The sequence below is a fragment of the Belonocnema kinseyi genome, chromosome 7 (genome assembly GCF_010883055.1).
Source record: "Belonocnema kinseyi isolate 2016_QV_RU_SX_M_011 chromosome 7, B_treatae_v1, whole genome shotgun sequence".
In the NCBI taxonomy this organism is placed as follows: Eukaryota; Metazoa; Arthropoda; class Insecta; order Hymenoptera; family Cynipidae; genus Belonocnema; species Belonocnema kinseyi.
The window spans coordinates 86,561,051-86,576,264 of NC_046663.1; the positions used below are offsets into that span (position 1 = coordinate 86,561,051).

Sequence of the window (15,214 nt, forward strand, 5' to 3'; positions counted from 1 at the left end):
AGAAAACTTTTTTTCCTACTCTCAAACTTTTCTCTGTTATTTGCCGTAAGCTAAATATTTGATCCGTACATGACCTTCCTGGCATAAACCCACTTTGGACTTAATTTTTCAAAATTAAAAATCATAAAAAATTTCCATAGGAATTTAATAAAAAAATTTGCATTTACTTGAAAATCTTTCAGAATTTTTAAAAAGCTCATTTTATTTATAAATCAACTTGGTTTTCCTTTTTTGTATATTTTAAAGTTGATGATTATTTTTAAATCTTTTTAAAACTGCTAAATATCTCTTCAACTTACTTGAATGAATTCTAAGTTTTTGTGATCTTGCAAAATAAAAAAATGTTGCTTTAAAATCTTCTATATTCGGTTTTGGAATTTGAGGAAATCATTTAAAATCTTTTAGAATTATGTCTTAAAATTAATTTAAAAAATAATATGAAATTTTCCCAGGAAGCTTAAGAAATTTTTTTACTCTTCTGAAACTCTTCTAAATTCAGTTTCCCTACAAATTGGTAAAATCCTGAAAAATTAGAAAAACTCAAGAAATCAGTTTTCCTAGATATTTTCCTAAAATTAAATTTTCAAAATAAAAAATCATTTGAAATTTTTCCAGGAATCTTCAGATTTTTTTTATTCTCTTGCAATCCTTCAAAATTCAGTTTTCCAAAGATTCCTTAAAATCCTAACAAATAAAAAAAATGTACTTAAACTATCTTCCATATCGTTTTTTAACACATTTTGAAATCTTCAAAACTTAAAATCAATCCTTTTAATTATGAAAAGCCTAAACCATTCAAATTTTTACAGAAATCCTAAAAAAATGTAATTTCCTAATATTGTTCAAAATTATTAAAAATCCTTGTTTGAAAATGTGAGAAATTAACCAATTATAGTGTGGTAGCAAAATGTTAAGACAAATGTTACTTCCCGATATTATAATAAGAACATTTAAAATTAAAATGTTCTCTTTTATAAATAATGTTTATAAACATTTAGAAATAATTTGTTTTCCAGATCTTATTTTTAAATTAATTTTTCCAAATAAAAAACCGTTTGAAATTTCCCCAAAAATCTTAAAAGTGTTCTTTTTTCATTCTCTTGAAACCCTTTAAAGTTCACTTTTCCTTTGGAAATATTTTTTTCAGATAGGAAATACAGATTCGGATTTTGAATGATCTGGCTTTTTGTTTATAATCAGAATGAAAAAAATTCTGCAACTAAAAATTACTAATGAAATTGATAAAACTTGGTAAAAATTATAATTAAAAGAGGCATTTTTTTATATAAACTTATATTACATTTATCTTAAAGTTTTACATTACAAGAAAATATATATGTATATCACACACCATTTTTAAAGCCTAATTTCCTGCGACGAACAATTGACGCAACACTAAGAGATATTCCTCAACAATAAATTCCACGCAAAACGAAGTAGCATCAATAGTGAATATTAATTTGTTAAAACCTTAACACCACCTACATAGCTTAGGCATAGAAGAACATTTTCTTTCAGTGGCATTTAAGGTACTTCTTTATGAAAAATATATACCAATAAATATTTCTGCATTTCATTTTCCTGTAGTGCTCAATATTGTCACTGTAACTTCATAGCCTGTAGCAATTAATCAAGTCTTTTTGTAATATTCACTGTACCCCATTTAATCGCAGCAGCTTTCATATTATATATATTATATTATTAATAATAATTCATTCGGTGAGAAGGATGTTTAAAATAAAAAATTAGCGGCAATACAATTGTATATTATTTATAAAAAATTAAAAATAATGAAGAAAAATTATATTATTTTAGGTTCTTTACTAAAAATAAAAATTCTCTAACAAATACTTATTACACTGTTTTCTGTTTCAAAAAATGCAGTAAATTCTGTAAAAAGTCCTTGTTTATATTATCGTATATCACTTATTCTGACTTGCACCAGAGTATTGTCTACTTAGTTTCACCTTTTTGGAAGGGAGTTTAAACATTAAAATGGAAATTCCTTTTCTCTCAAAAACTTTTGATTCAGTTTCAAATAGCATGATCTAATTCTAATCTAATGCTTTTTCAAAACAAAATAGCTATAAAAATGTTTACTGAGCGCAATTATCTCTACAGTTTATAATAGTATCATGGCCTTTTCCGAAAACCAGTCTAACTGAAAATGGCAAGTATTTTGAACTAAAACCATATTGACGGCTATAAATTAATTCTATGAAACCTCTTGAATTTACTATTGACTAAATTAAAAAATATTTGAATTTAAAATGTTCGAATCTTCGATTTTTTGAAACCCAATTATAAGTTTCGCGAAAATTTTACTCTCTGACCGACCTATCTGCCAAATGCACCTCCATTAAATGTACTGAGACCAAAATCATACAAGCTATCGCCCACACGATGACAAAAACGAGCCAATAAATTCCTTTAAAAGGACTCGCAAACTTGTTGATAACGCCTTGACCAATGACCTCCTGAGTCTTCTGTCTCGCGTGATAAACCAAAAAGGTTGGAATTAAGTACTGGATTCCAGCACCCGCATAAGATCCCGTAACTTCTACCAAAATTGACAAATCTTTCGTACTCATCGCGATCAGGTAAGGTGGCACAACAGCTAAAATGGGGAAGATCAATTTTCGAAGACAAAAATTATAGGTTCCATCTTCTTTTAAAAAGAGGGTTTGCAAATTGTTTCTTAAGGTAATCGCGATGATCGGAAAACTGGTGCTCAGTGTGAAAACGGGGAATAACGCTAGAAAGTATTCAATGATGACCATAAAAAAACTAGTAAAGGCCTCGGGTCCGCCTGGTCCAAAATCTAAAGTATATAGATTGTCGAGTTTCTCAAAAGCAAAAGCTCCGGTGAATGCTAAGATGAGATAGAAAAAGGCGATTATAAAGTAGTCGACTGCTAAGGATTTGTTGAGTGTTGTCTTGTTGCTAATTGGAGCGACTAAAGCTGGCAGGGAATGATGACACATGAAGGAGTAAACACATGCCCCGAACAATCCCGGGACTCCTGAAATATAAAATTTAATTTTGAGTTAGAATAGTGCCTTAAAATATATAGATCAGGGAAATAAATAGTCAATTCTATTCAATTTCAAAACACTACCAGTTCACCAACAATTTCTTGTATTAATCAATGGTTTATTTTTCAATATTTTGTTGTGGATTTTACATAAAATATTACATGATTTGAGAACGTTGCATATGATTTAAAGAAGTTTCTTTGTTATAGCAAGAAAATTCTAGTGAATTTAATATGAATGACACCAGTTTTTCCACTTACAATTCTTTAAAATTGGCACATTATTTTTTTCTTTGACAAAATATGATCCTCTCAGTGGAGAATAACCTGACACCGTACTTTTAATATTTTTCTAACATTTAAAAACATAAAAAATAAAAATTGAAAGTATTACCGGATGAAGTATGTCATCAAGGTAGAATCAAATTCGACTATTTGAATTTGATTCAAATTTTCTATAAGATTCCATTTTCCACGTTTTATGGACATATTTCTCACATCGATGTATTACATTATTTTGTTTTCATATCAAAATTTTATTTTTAAATTTGAAGAGTAAAAAAAATGTGACATTTATTTTCGTGATGAAATTGAGCAAAACGATTAATTTTTTCTAGTTCTATTACAAATTTGAGCTTCTCTTTACACATTGATCCTCTAACATAACAAATTTAAATTCATAACTTTACACTTTAGAGATTTTGTTCATGGAAAGAAAAACGGAAAAATCTGGAATTTACAGGGTATTTAAATCAGTTCTTTCTCTAATCAGCCTGCAAATTTGACTTTGTTCCCAAAAGTTTGTAGTTGAAAGTAGAACTATGTACATTGTTAAAAATTCTTTCCTTTAGTTGATAATTCACCATTTTATTTGAAAAATCTTTTTTTTTAATTTAACTATTTCGTTGACATTTTTTTAACTGAAAATTTAATAATTCCATGTTTGGTTGAAAATTTATCTTCTCCAGGTGAAAATGCAACTATCTGGTTGAAAATATCTTTATTTTATTAAAACTTTGTTTTTTATGCTAGGAAATTAATCTTATTGGTGACTAATTCACCTTTTTGGTTAAAAATGCATGTATTTTGTTAAAAATTATTCTTTTTTAGTAGAAAATTAATTAATTTACAGACATTTAATATTTTTGGTTGGAAATTCATTTGTTTGGTCAAAAATTTAATTATTTCGTTGAAATTTATTGGCTTCAAAACTTGTTTCACTAACTGAAATTCTAATATTCTATTTTTAAAATATTCTAAAAACGTAAAATTTGAAAAATATTCTATTTTTTGTTGAAAATGGATGTTTTTTAGTTAAAAATTGGTATTTTTTGGTACAAAATTTAACATTTTTGGTTGAAAATTTCGTTAAAAATTAAAGGTCGTGGCTATGTATACTGAAATTTCGGTACAAATAGCCGGATTTTTTCTGAACGAATAAGGGGAGTTGGAAAAGGAGCTATTTATAGCGAAATTACAGTACGAATAGACAGATTTTTGTATAGACACATCCATATTTGTACCGAGATTTCGGTACAAGTACACTTCAAAAATAAAAATATTTGGTTGAAAATTCATGTCTTTTGTTAAAAATGATATCTTGTTGGTGCAAATTTAATCTTTTAAAATTAAACTATTCTATTTTTTGCTAAAAATGAATGATATTTAGTTGAAAATTCATAAATTTTGTTGAAAATTGGTATATTTTGAGCAAAAATTTAATTATTTTGGTAGAAAATAAGGATTTAAATTCAACTTTTCTTTCAAGCATTCGTCTTCGTGACTTAAAAACTCAACATTTTGGATGAATATGTTTTTGTTTCTTGATTGAACAATCTTGCTTGGTTGAACATTAATTATTTTAACTCAAAATGTAATATTAAAATTTTACATGAATAAATCTTTAATTTTTCTAGATTCTATTATGCACACAAATGTGAGATTCTTTGAAACTGCCCTCTAACTCGAATTGAAACTCAATTCATGATTATGTGTGTGAATTTGGCCAAATTCTTTCCGTAAATTTTTTTTAATTACCCAATGGGCATTGAGGAAAAGTGACAAAGCTTTTGAGAATTTCTTGACATAGCTATTTTTAAGAGAAAGATTGTTAAATTATAAACAAGTTTCATCATAATTATCCTTCTCTAAAAAATAGGCATGTAAAGAAAATCTCGAAAGCATTGTTATCTTTTTTCCTCAATGCCGATTGGGCAATTTAAAAAACTCGAAGAAAAGAATGTTGCCAAATTCACATATAAGATTTACTAATGTAAAATTTTATAATTTAACCAAGACCAGAATTATTCAGCAGAATTAAAATTTTTATTTAACATAAGCAAAAGTAACATTTTTGATCAAATTTCAATCAAAAGTTGTATTTTTTACAACAGGGTAAAAAATGACAATTTTTGAAATATGTTAATTGAATTATTTAAATTGAGATAATTATTTTTGAAAACCAAAACTTACTCCCTCATAAGGGTAATTTTAGCTAATTCAAACCAAAATTGGACCTTCTTTTTTTCCTTTTTGATCACATGATATGACCAATTTTACTTTAAAATCGTAAAGTTCGTGTCCGTAACTCAAAATCACTTTAATATTTGGAAATACGTGATTGATTTAAGTTTCTTTACAAAAATGTAATTAATTTTAAATCTACTGGTTAAATTGTTTAATTATTTAATTTTGTAAATTAAGTTACTCGCCACAACCTTAAATTTATAAAATTTCGTTATTTTGACCTTTTCAAAGCTTAAAAATCGCGAAATTTTCAAGTCATTTATTTACCATTTAATTAGTAAATGAAATTGGGCAATACATAAATATTAAAATTTCGCGTTATCGAGTAATCAAATTGACAATAACAGGGTTGCTAGAAAATCCGAATATTTAAATTTCCTGCTTTTTCCCGGGTCATTTTTTAATGTTCCCTGATCGTTATAAATTTTCCTTTCACAAATAAAAACAACTTTACACCTAGAAGAGCAATAATATTAATATAGGAAAACTTGTGTCTCTAAATATATTTTAAACACTTTTTGTGACAACAGCCATACAGAATTTGATCAGGGATCATCCACAAATTATGTGAGACATTCGCAAAATAAATGAATTTCCAAAAATAATTGATAAAAAATCATTATGATTTCTAATAAAGATAAAAATCAATTTTGAAATAATTGATTTTTAACAAAGAAAAAGGGAGTTTTCAACCAAATAGTTCAATTTACAAACAAAGTCACGAATCTTCGATAAATGAAATAAATTCTTAAGACGAAGTGTAAAAGTTGATTTTTTCACTAAAAAATGTTTTAATTTTCAATGAAAAAAAGTTAAAATAAAAAAAGAGAGGAAATTTCAACAAAAGAGTTCAGTTTTCAACCAAGAAAGATTTTTCAGTGAATACAGAAAAAAACTCATCCAAAATGTTGAGTTTCCAAGACAAAAATACAAATTTTTAACAAAAAAGTTTAATTTACAAATAGGTGAATTTTTAAATTCAAAACGATTAAATTTCTAAATTTCAACGAAATATTTAAATATTCAAAGAAAATGATTAAATTTCAAGTAAGAAGATTGAATGTCCCTCAAAAAAGACACATTTTCGACAAAAATATTTAATTAAATATATAATAAATCATTTTAAAATGAAATATAATTTTCTATGAACAATATATATTTTGAACAAAATAAATTAATTTTGAACCAATTTTGGAATTTCTCAACCTAATAGTTAAATTTTCAGCGACAGAAATGAATTTTCAACCAAAAAATTGTTTTTTTTTCAACTAAAATAATAAATCATCAACAAAAAAAATTTTTTTTAAACATTATTAAGACTTGAAACTTAAAAATGTTTTTAAAAAATGTTTTCTTATACACAAACATAAATTAAAAGTACGGTGTCTAATTATTACATACGCAGCGAATCATATTTTATTAATGAAACAAATAATTTTTTAATTTTTAAGAATTGTAAGTGTAAAGGAAAAAATAAAAAATCATATAAGATTTTCTGTAAGATCTATTATAAAATGTTGGAAAATCAATTCCGTATTAATTCGCAAATTTAAAATTTGCCGTAAAATATTTATGAAGATTTTGAAACAGATGCGACTAAGAAAATTCAAATCATTTTTCAAAATGACATGACTTTTCCAGGTCTCGCAAATCATGTGATAAACTTACAAATGTATGCAGAAAGGTTAAAAAACTAACCAGATAAATTTACAGGCGAAGGATTTCCCTGGGGGCCATCGACAATAATACGACGTAGCGCGTAAACAATCATAATGCTGAAAGCAAGCCAACGCATTCCTGAGGTCACATATTGTAGATATTTAGTTTTCTGAACGTTGAAAAATACAAAAGGTCCCAACGAGATAACGAATAGTGTCTGAAAAGAAAGAGACTTATTAACACTACTTTAGTTATCTTATATTTAAATTCAAAAACGTGTGAAATAGATTATGTGTTGAATAACTCTTAAGATTATTTAAAGTTAAACATACCAGAAAAAGTCGATAGGCATCTAGTCTATTGATACTCGAATTTTCCCAACAAGCTTCAGCATCAGGAATAGTATCATTGCTCGTTAAATTCTGTGGTAAAGTGCAAGCAACATCGGCTAGAGATTTCGCGACAGCTGCGCCGTAGATGCTCAGGTCACCATAAAGATAAACAACGAGGCACGTGTAAAACAGCATAGTTCCAAATCTACTAAAAAAAATTGATGCCATCTCCCCCATTTCGATTTTCTCATTAATAACATAGTATCTGTGTCTTGTCTCGCTTCCTACTGAACTTGCAACTGCGGCATGAACCAGAGGAGTGTCTTCTGAATCTGAATTAAAAGGTTCAGAATCTCCTAAAGATTCAAGTGCCTGCGGAAAAAATTCAGAATCAAAATTCGTGTAATGGTCAAAAAAAAAATTCGCGGTATCTATGTAGTGGCGCAGTCGAGGTATGGCGGGACTTGGCGCTGCCAGGGTACTTTTTTGAAGACCTAGTGGCGCCAAGCCACTTTGTTGAAAAAATTTTCCAGGTATGAGCCAACTATAAACTACGTTACCAATTTTCTTTTTTTACTTATCCCCTTCTCCCGAAAGTAACGTAGCCATTGGCTAAAGAAGTATTTTACGTTTCTAAATTCTTTTTAATAAAATTAATGTAGTCAGCATATTAAATTTAATATGAAAGTCGAGTTTTCAACAAAAAAAGATTTAATACCCAAAGAGATGAATTTTCAACACAAAAAGAAGAATTTTCAACAACAATAGCATTAATTTTCAACCAAACAGTTGCATTAGCAACCAAATAGATCAATTTTCCAGTCAAAGAGACGAGTTTTCAAACAAACAAACAAAAAATAGTTGCAGATTTAACCAAATAGAGTAGTTTTCAAGCCAAAAAGACTATTTTTCCGAAGACAGTTGAGTTTTTACAAAAAAGTTACTTTTCAATCAAGAAGGGTAACTTTTCTACTATTAAAAATGAATTTTCCATCAAAAAATGACCACTTTAAGTCTTTAACAAAATATATGAATTTTCCAAAAATAATTAGTTTTTTAACAAAATAATTGAACTTTCAGCATACAAACAAAAAAGTTCATTCTTAACTAAAAAAGATGACTTTTCAACCATGGAAGATAAATTTTCAACAGAAGAGTAAAGATTTTAAGTTAAAACGTATAATGATTTAGAAAACAGTGGCCTTGAAATCGGAAAAAATGAATTTTTAACATAAAAGATTATTGTCAAAAAAATAATGATTTAAATACAAAAAAAGTATAAATTTCCACCCAAAAATATGAGTTTTCAAACAAATAGTTTAATTTTCTAACAAACTGTTTAATTTTTAAGCCAAAAATATGAATTTTCAACAAAATAGTAGAGTTTGTTGCATAATAGCTCATTTCAAAGCAATTAGTAGAATTTTTAAACATAATTATGAATCCTCAATGAAAACAAATTTTTCTTTTACAGAGTAATTCAACTTGAAGTCAAATAATCGACTTTCCAACCAAAAACGGACGAATTTTCAACAAAATACATGAGTTTTCAACACTCAGTTTAAAAAATGTATTTTTAACCAAACATGCTACAAATTTTCATAAAAATGGTCAAATTTTCTATCAAAGAGATGAACCTTCAACTAAAACAATTTTTAACAAAGCAGTTGAATTTTTGATAAAAAAAGATTACTCTTTAACAATATATTTGAGTTTACAACAAATTGATTTAAAGTTTCAACTAAATAAAAGAATTGTTAACCAAACGAGATAAATTCAGAACCAAAAATGCAATAGTAGCCTTTTCAATAAAAAAAACGAACGTTTTTCGAAAACCAAGAAAGATTTTTCAATCAATAAGGAAAAAAATCTCATCCCAAATATTAAGTTTTCAATACAAAAATACAAATTTTAAACAAAGTAGTTACACTATTTAAACTAAGAAACGCTTTTTAACTGAAATGATGAATCGCAAACAAAACAAAATTTTTTAAACCGAATAGATAAATTAAAAAAAAAACAAATTTCAAAAGAATAGATGAATTTCCTAAGAAATAGTTCAATCTTCAACCAAACTGATGAAATTTCAAGTAAGAAGATTGAATGTTTATAAAAAAGATACATTTTTCCTAGTAAGTTATGAATTAAATAAAAAATTATTTTTAATAAAATCCAATTTTCCATCAAGAAAATTAATTTTTAACAAAATAAATTAATTCTCAGCCTAATTTTGAATTTTAAAGGAAATTTTCAACCTGATATTTGAATTTTCAGCCAAAGAAATGAATTTCAAAACAAAAAAATTGTGTTTCAACTAAAATAATGAATTATCAACAAAAAATTGATTTTCTAACAAAGCAGCTCCACTTTCAAGTGAGTAGTTGAATTTTGAACCGAGAATGATTTTTCAGTAGCTATTCACAAATAGCGAAAATCTGTCCAATTTAATCAAAATTGCCATATTAGGAGAAAAATTTCGAAAGCAACGCCAAGTTGACAGGATGATTTGAACAAGAACTGATTTAAATTCCCTCCAAATTCCATATTTCGCGATTTTTCCTTTTAAGGCGTATTCATCTGGAAAAATATGGAAAACCTCTAGTGTCAAGTTTTGAAGTAAAATTTGTCATAATATCCTGAAATGCCTTAAAAATGTATTTTTATATTTTCTTATATGTGAAAAAAATATATTCAACTAAAAAAGATAACTTTTTAAATAAATAGTTAAATTTTTAACTGGAAAAGACAAATTTTCGACCAAAAACTAAAAAAAATCATTTTTAACAAAGTGGTTGAATTCTTGTTGAAAAAAATTACTTTTTAGCAATATAGTTGCATAAACAACAAACTAATGAAATTTTCAACCAAATAATACAATCTTTAACCAAACGAGGTAAATTCAGAACCGAAAACGTCAATAAAAAAATGAACTTTTACACAAAAATATAGTTGGATTATCTTATTGGGTTGTAGTTCTAAATATTATCGAAGTTCGTAACGTTATTTTCCACTTATAACTCACCCAGCCTCAGATTTTATCCCCCGCCCCCCAGCCTGGTAACGTAGTTTATGGAAAGTATCACCAGGTCAGTTTTTTATGAGTACACCGCTGTATCTATGTTCCCAATTAATATTCTAGATTTAGAAGTGATTTCGATAAAAACTTGCGGCAAAGAAATCGATAGTGAGTCAACATAGACACTATAAGCTACTCATATGGGAAAAAATGAAAATCTCAGACTCTGATTCATTGCTTTGTGGTAGACCTACTCGTTTTCGTTGCTGTATGCGACGCCATATAACTATGGCATTGGCTGACGCCATTACTTCGATAACAAATGTGACTGTGACGAAACTGCAAAAAATATTCAGCATTAGAGTATATGTAATTTGATTTTTTCAAGGAGGATTTAAAAATTTTTATTTCGAAAAGGGGAATGTACCTTATAAAAGCTAAGACTAAAATTACTATCAGACCAAGCATCCATCCTGCACGACTGAAGACAGCTGGAAGAGTCAATGCTCCTGTGCCAACGATCAAGTTGAAAATGTATATCAGACCAACCTGTGAATAAATTCTGTCATTAGTTATGTCAAAGGTAAATGCTAAAACTAGGTTTTGGCTAAAACCCTAGGGAACTAGGTAAATGAAAGCGTTTAGGGAAAACTTCCATTCAGTTATTACGTTTTCTCTAAATCCCTGGGTCTTTCACAAATTTAGAACCCTTTTAGGTATTTCCTCTATATTCCAAAAGCGTTTTAGGTATTTAGAATTATTCTTTATTTTTCTTCGTAATTTAGAGTTTAAAATTAAAACACACTGACGTAAGTATGTATAATTTAAATTGCCAAAATCGTTAGGCAATTAATAAAATTTGTTGAATAAACCACCTTTATTTAAAATCATTTTATAAGCAACCATATTTTCTTCCTAATAGTATACTTAAACACTAAAGTGTTTACTGTTGAAACAAGCAATTGAAATATTGTTATTTAATTATCAGGAAGTGGAGGTTCAATAAAAAATAACAAAATTTTATTTTCAAGTAAAAAAATATTTAGACACAAATATAAAAATCGTCAATAAGCTTTATGTAAACGTATTAATTTTAATTTTAAATTATAAAATATAATTAGACTTGTGACAAATAATACACAATCAACTTTAATGTACTCTTATTTTAAATTAGTAAAAAAAAGTTTAAAACTTTGGTGAAAAAATCAAATATTTAGTCAAAAGATGAAGTACTTTGTTAAAAATTAATTTTTTTGTTTTTTGAACACTAACCACTTTAGTTACAAATTAATTTCTTTGGTCGTAAATTTAACTTTTTTGTTAGAAATTCCTTTTTTTAATTTAACTACTTCATTCATTGTAGAAAATTGATCTTTTTCAGTTGAAAATTCGACTATCTGATTAAAATTTTTGTTTTTATAAAGTTAATTCTTTCGTTCCAAAATTCATCTATTTAGTTGAAAATGTGTGTAATTTCTTGAAAATTCATGCTTTTTGCTAGAAATTTAATCTTTTTGTTAGAAAGTGGAACGATTCCCTAATAGCACCGAACGTTCCGGGAACGTGCCTGGAACGTTCCACGGGAACCTTCGGAACGTTCCGTGCTACTAGGGTTGGGTTAAAAACTAATCTGTTTTAGATGAGGATTAAATTGGTTTCTGAAAAATGCGCTTGTATCATTAAAATCTTTAATCAACTGACCTGCATTTAAAATTCGACTCGTTTTTTAATTTAAATCGTTTTTGGATGGAATATCAGCCGTTCCATTTTTCGTTAAAAATTCATCTTTTTGGTTGAAAATAAATTTTTGGCAATTGAAAATATAAATATTCCATTTCCTTAGAAAATTAAGGTTTTTTAGTCGAAACTTTGACTCTTTTGGTAGAAATTTATTTCTTTTGTTGAAAATTCCTCTTTTTTTTGACAAGAAATTATTCTTCTCGGTTGAAAATTTAACTTTTTTGTTGGTCATTTATGTACTTCGTTAAATTTATTTTTTTTTGTAGAAGATCAATTTTTTTTGTCGAAAACGCAACTGAAAATTGTTTTTTTTTTTAGTTAAATTTAATTGGTTTTAGTCAAAAAAAAAAATTGTAGTTGAAATATTAACTATGTATTACAATTTTTCGTAAAAAATTCATCTTTTTATGTTTAAATTTCAAAATTAAGTTGAAAATTTAGATGTTGAGTTGAAATGTAACTTTTTTTAATAAAACCTCATACTTTTTGGTAAAAAATTAATATTCTTGGTTAAAAAGTAAACTATTCAGTTAAAAATTTATTGATTTTGTTGAAAATTCGTATTCTTTTATAGAAACCCAATCTTCTTAGTTGAAAATTCAACTATTTATTAAATTTGATGCCTTTTGTTAAAAATTTGTCTTTATGGTCGAAAAATAATTTTCTTTGCGGAAAATTTAGATTTTTGGTTGCAAATTCAAATATTTAATTGAAGCTCTCACTGTTACGTAGAAAGCTCTTCTTTTTAGCTTTAAAATTGATAATTTTATATTAAATATTTTTTCTTTATTGATTGAAAAATCCTTCTGGCTGAAACGTCTTTTTTACATTCTCATCATTTATGATTGAGAAAGTGTTAGAATTGTCGGAAATTTGACATCACACTTTTTCAACGGATCTCCACGTTTCGAGACCCTCTGAATCCGAAAATCAGGTTTTCATGATGGCGTCTGTCTGTCTGTCCGTCCGTAAATACGATAACTCTCGAAAAAATAAACGAATCAAATCCGTCTTTGGCACACTTTTTCTAGGTCCTGAAAGAAAGGACGAGTTTGTTAACCAGCCATTTTTTATAAAAATTCAAAAAGTGAGCGCATTTTGAAAATTTTTGAGATGACTTTTTTCTGAATTTAAAAATTTTATGTACGGATATTTATAGTATTGAAAAGAACAAACAATTTATCCTTATGACTTTTTTCGATAAAAAGAAAATTCTCAGAGTTATAGCGTTTTCAACATTTTTTTAATCAAGCGAAAATCAAAATTTGAAGCCGAAAAACGCACGATATAAAAAAAAGTCAAAAGAAGAAAAACATTTATTTTTGAAATCCCTACAAGATTATCATAAACAATTTTTGGATTTTCTTCAAAAATCGAAAATTCAAATTTTGATTGCACAAATAATAATGGGAAATAAAAAATTCCATTTTGTGGACAAACTATGTAGGATACAAAAAAGATGAATTAACAAAAATGGTTATCCCAAAAAAGATCTACGTTTTATTCGTGAAAAATAACGTTGAAAAAAGTAAAATAAAAAAATGTGTGGAAAAACGGCGAAAGTTACGAGAAAAAAATCCAACAAAACCTGTTTACAAATGTCTGTCGGAAATCGAGTGCACAGCGCGAGTGTCACGATGAGAATGTGTACCTCAAAGCCTACAGAGCTTTGAGAAACTTAATCTTTGACTATACTTAATTAAGTAGACAATTCAGAATATGAAGACGCATATAAATACTGCCATCTAAAAGAGATCTTTTTGATAAAGATTTTTCAAGCATTCCAAATGCAAAGAATAAATATCCGAGCGCGAAGCGCGAGGTGTAATCATTTTCGAACGCGAAGCGCGAGATTCAACCGTCGCGTGCCCTAGGCGCGCTCAAACTTGCGAGCGCAGCGAGCCGCGCGCGACGAGAATGTGCCCGCCATGCGGGCAGATTTTTTATTTGTAAATTTATCCTTTTTGGCAGAAATGCCATCATCTTTGTTTAAACATGCAACTACTTGGTTAAAGATGAATCTGTTTTCGTTAATGATTCAAATACCCTGTTAAACATTCGTGTCTTTTCAATTCATCTGTTTCTAATTTAAAATGAAAATCTTTACTTGATTAAAATATCAACTATTACACTGTTTGCTAAAAATTCACCTTTTTTATAGCTACCTCAACTACTTGGTTGAAAGATGAACTCCTTTGCTAATTCATTAGAAATAGTAAGATTTAACCAAATTCCCCTCCCAGTCAAATCGCCTTACGCGATTTATAAAATAAATCGCGTCAAAAATTTAGTCGGAAAAAATTACGTAATATATGGAGAGTCAAAATTTAAGGACCCTAAGAAAGGGGGGTACGTGATTAAAAAAAAAAGTTTACATAATTTATGCATGATCCCTAACAAGCCTTTTAAATTATAATTAGACTAATTCTTTTTTTAAATTTGAGATTTTTCTAAAATAATAAAACGCCACAAGAGTTTAGTGAAATGCCGTGTTTTAAATTCCTGAATAGACCAGGGATTAAGAAAAAAGGTAATACACGAATGAAGAATTTTCCTCAAATTTCAGTGCAATCAATTTAAGTCACCTTTTTTTATTTTGATTTAACGAGAATTTGATCTAAGCATAACGCGCATTTAAATGAAAAAATACTTATCTTTCGGAAGTTTTATTACAGGCATGATTTTAATTACTAGAAAACTGCATTAATCAAATTGGTCTGCAACTTAGTTCTATATGATACAATAACTTAAAATCACGAAAATGATGAATAATAATAAAAACAAACTAATTATAAGCATTATAAAACGCGCCGGTTGATAGTGATCCTAGAGAAGTGAAAGACGCCTTCTGGGACACTTTAAATGACACAATAAACATCTGCGAACATGAGGAAAGAATAATTCTAC

The 15,214-nt window shown here is 27.6% G+C and overlaps 1 protein-coding gene across 2 annotated transcripts in view; it reads right to left on the reverse strand.

The window, feature by feature from the left end:
• The window catches only part of LOC117175845 (hydroxyacylglutathione hydrolase, mitochondrial-like), a 65,251-nt gene that overhangs the window by 44,955 nt on the left and 5,082 nt on the right, over nucleotides 1-15,214 (reverse strand). The window contains exons 2-6 of one of the 2 annotated variants that reach the window (XM_033365628.1): nucleotides 10,995-11,116; nucleotides 10,822-10,906; nucleotides 7,552-7,923; nucleotides 7,259-7,436; nucleotides 1,285-3,022 (exon numbers count right to left, since the gene is read on the reverse strand). In XM_033365628.1, the coding sequence (XP_033221519.1) occupies nucleotides 2,322-3,022; nucleotides 7,259-7,436; nucleotides 7,552-7,923; nucleotides 10,822-10,906; nucleotides 10,995-11,116 (1,458 nt within the window). In that variant the 3' untranslated portion in view covers nucleotides 1,285-2,321. Of the gene's footprint in view, nucleotides 1-1,284; nucleotides 3,023-7,258; nucleotides 7,437-7,551; nucleotides 7,924-10,821; nucleotides 10,907-10,994; nucleotides 11,117-15,214 lie in introns of those variants that run through there. The other variant, XM_033365630.1, reaches the window with a different exon arrangement.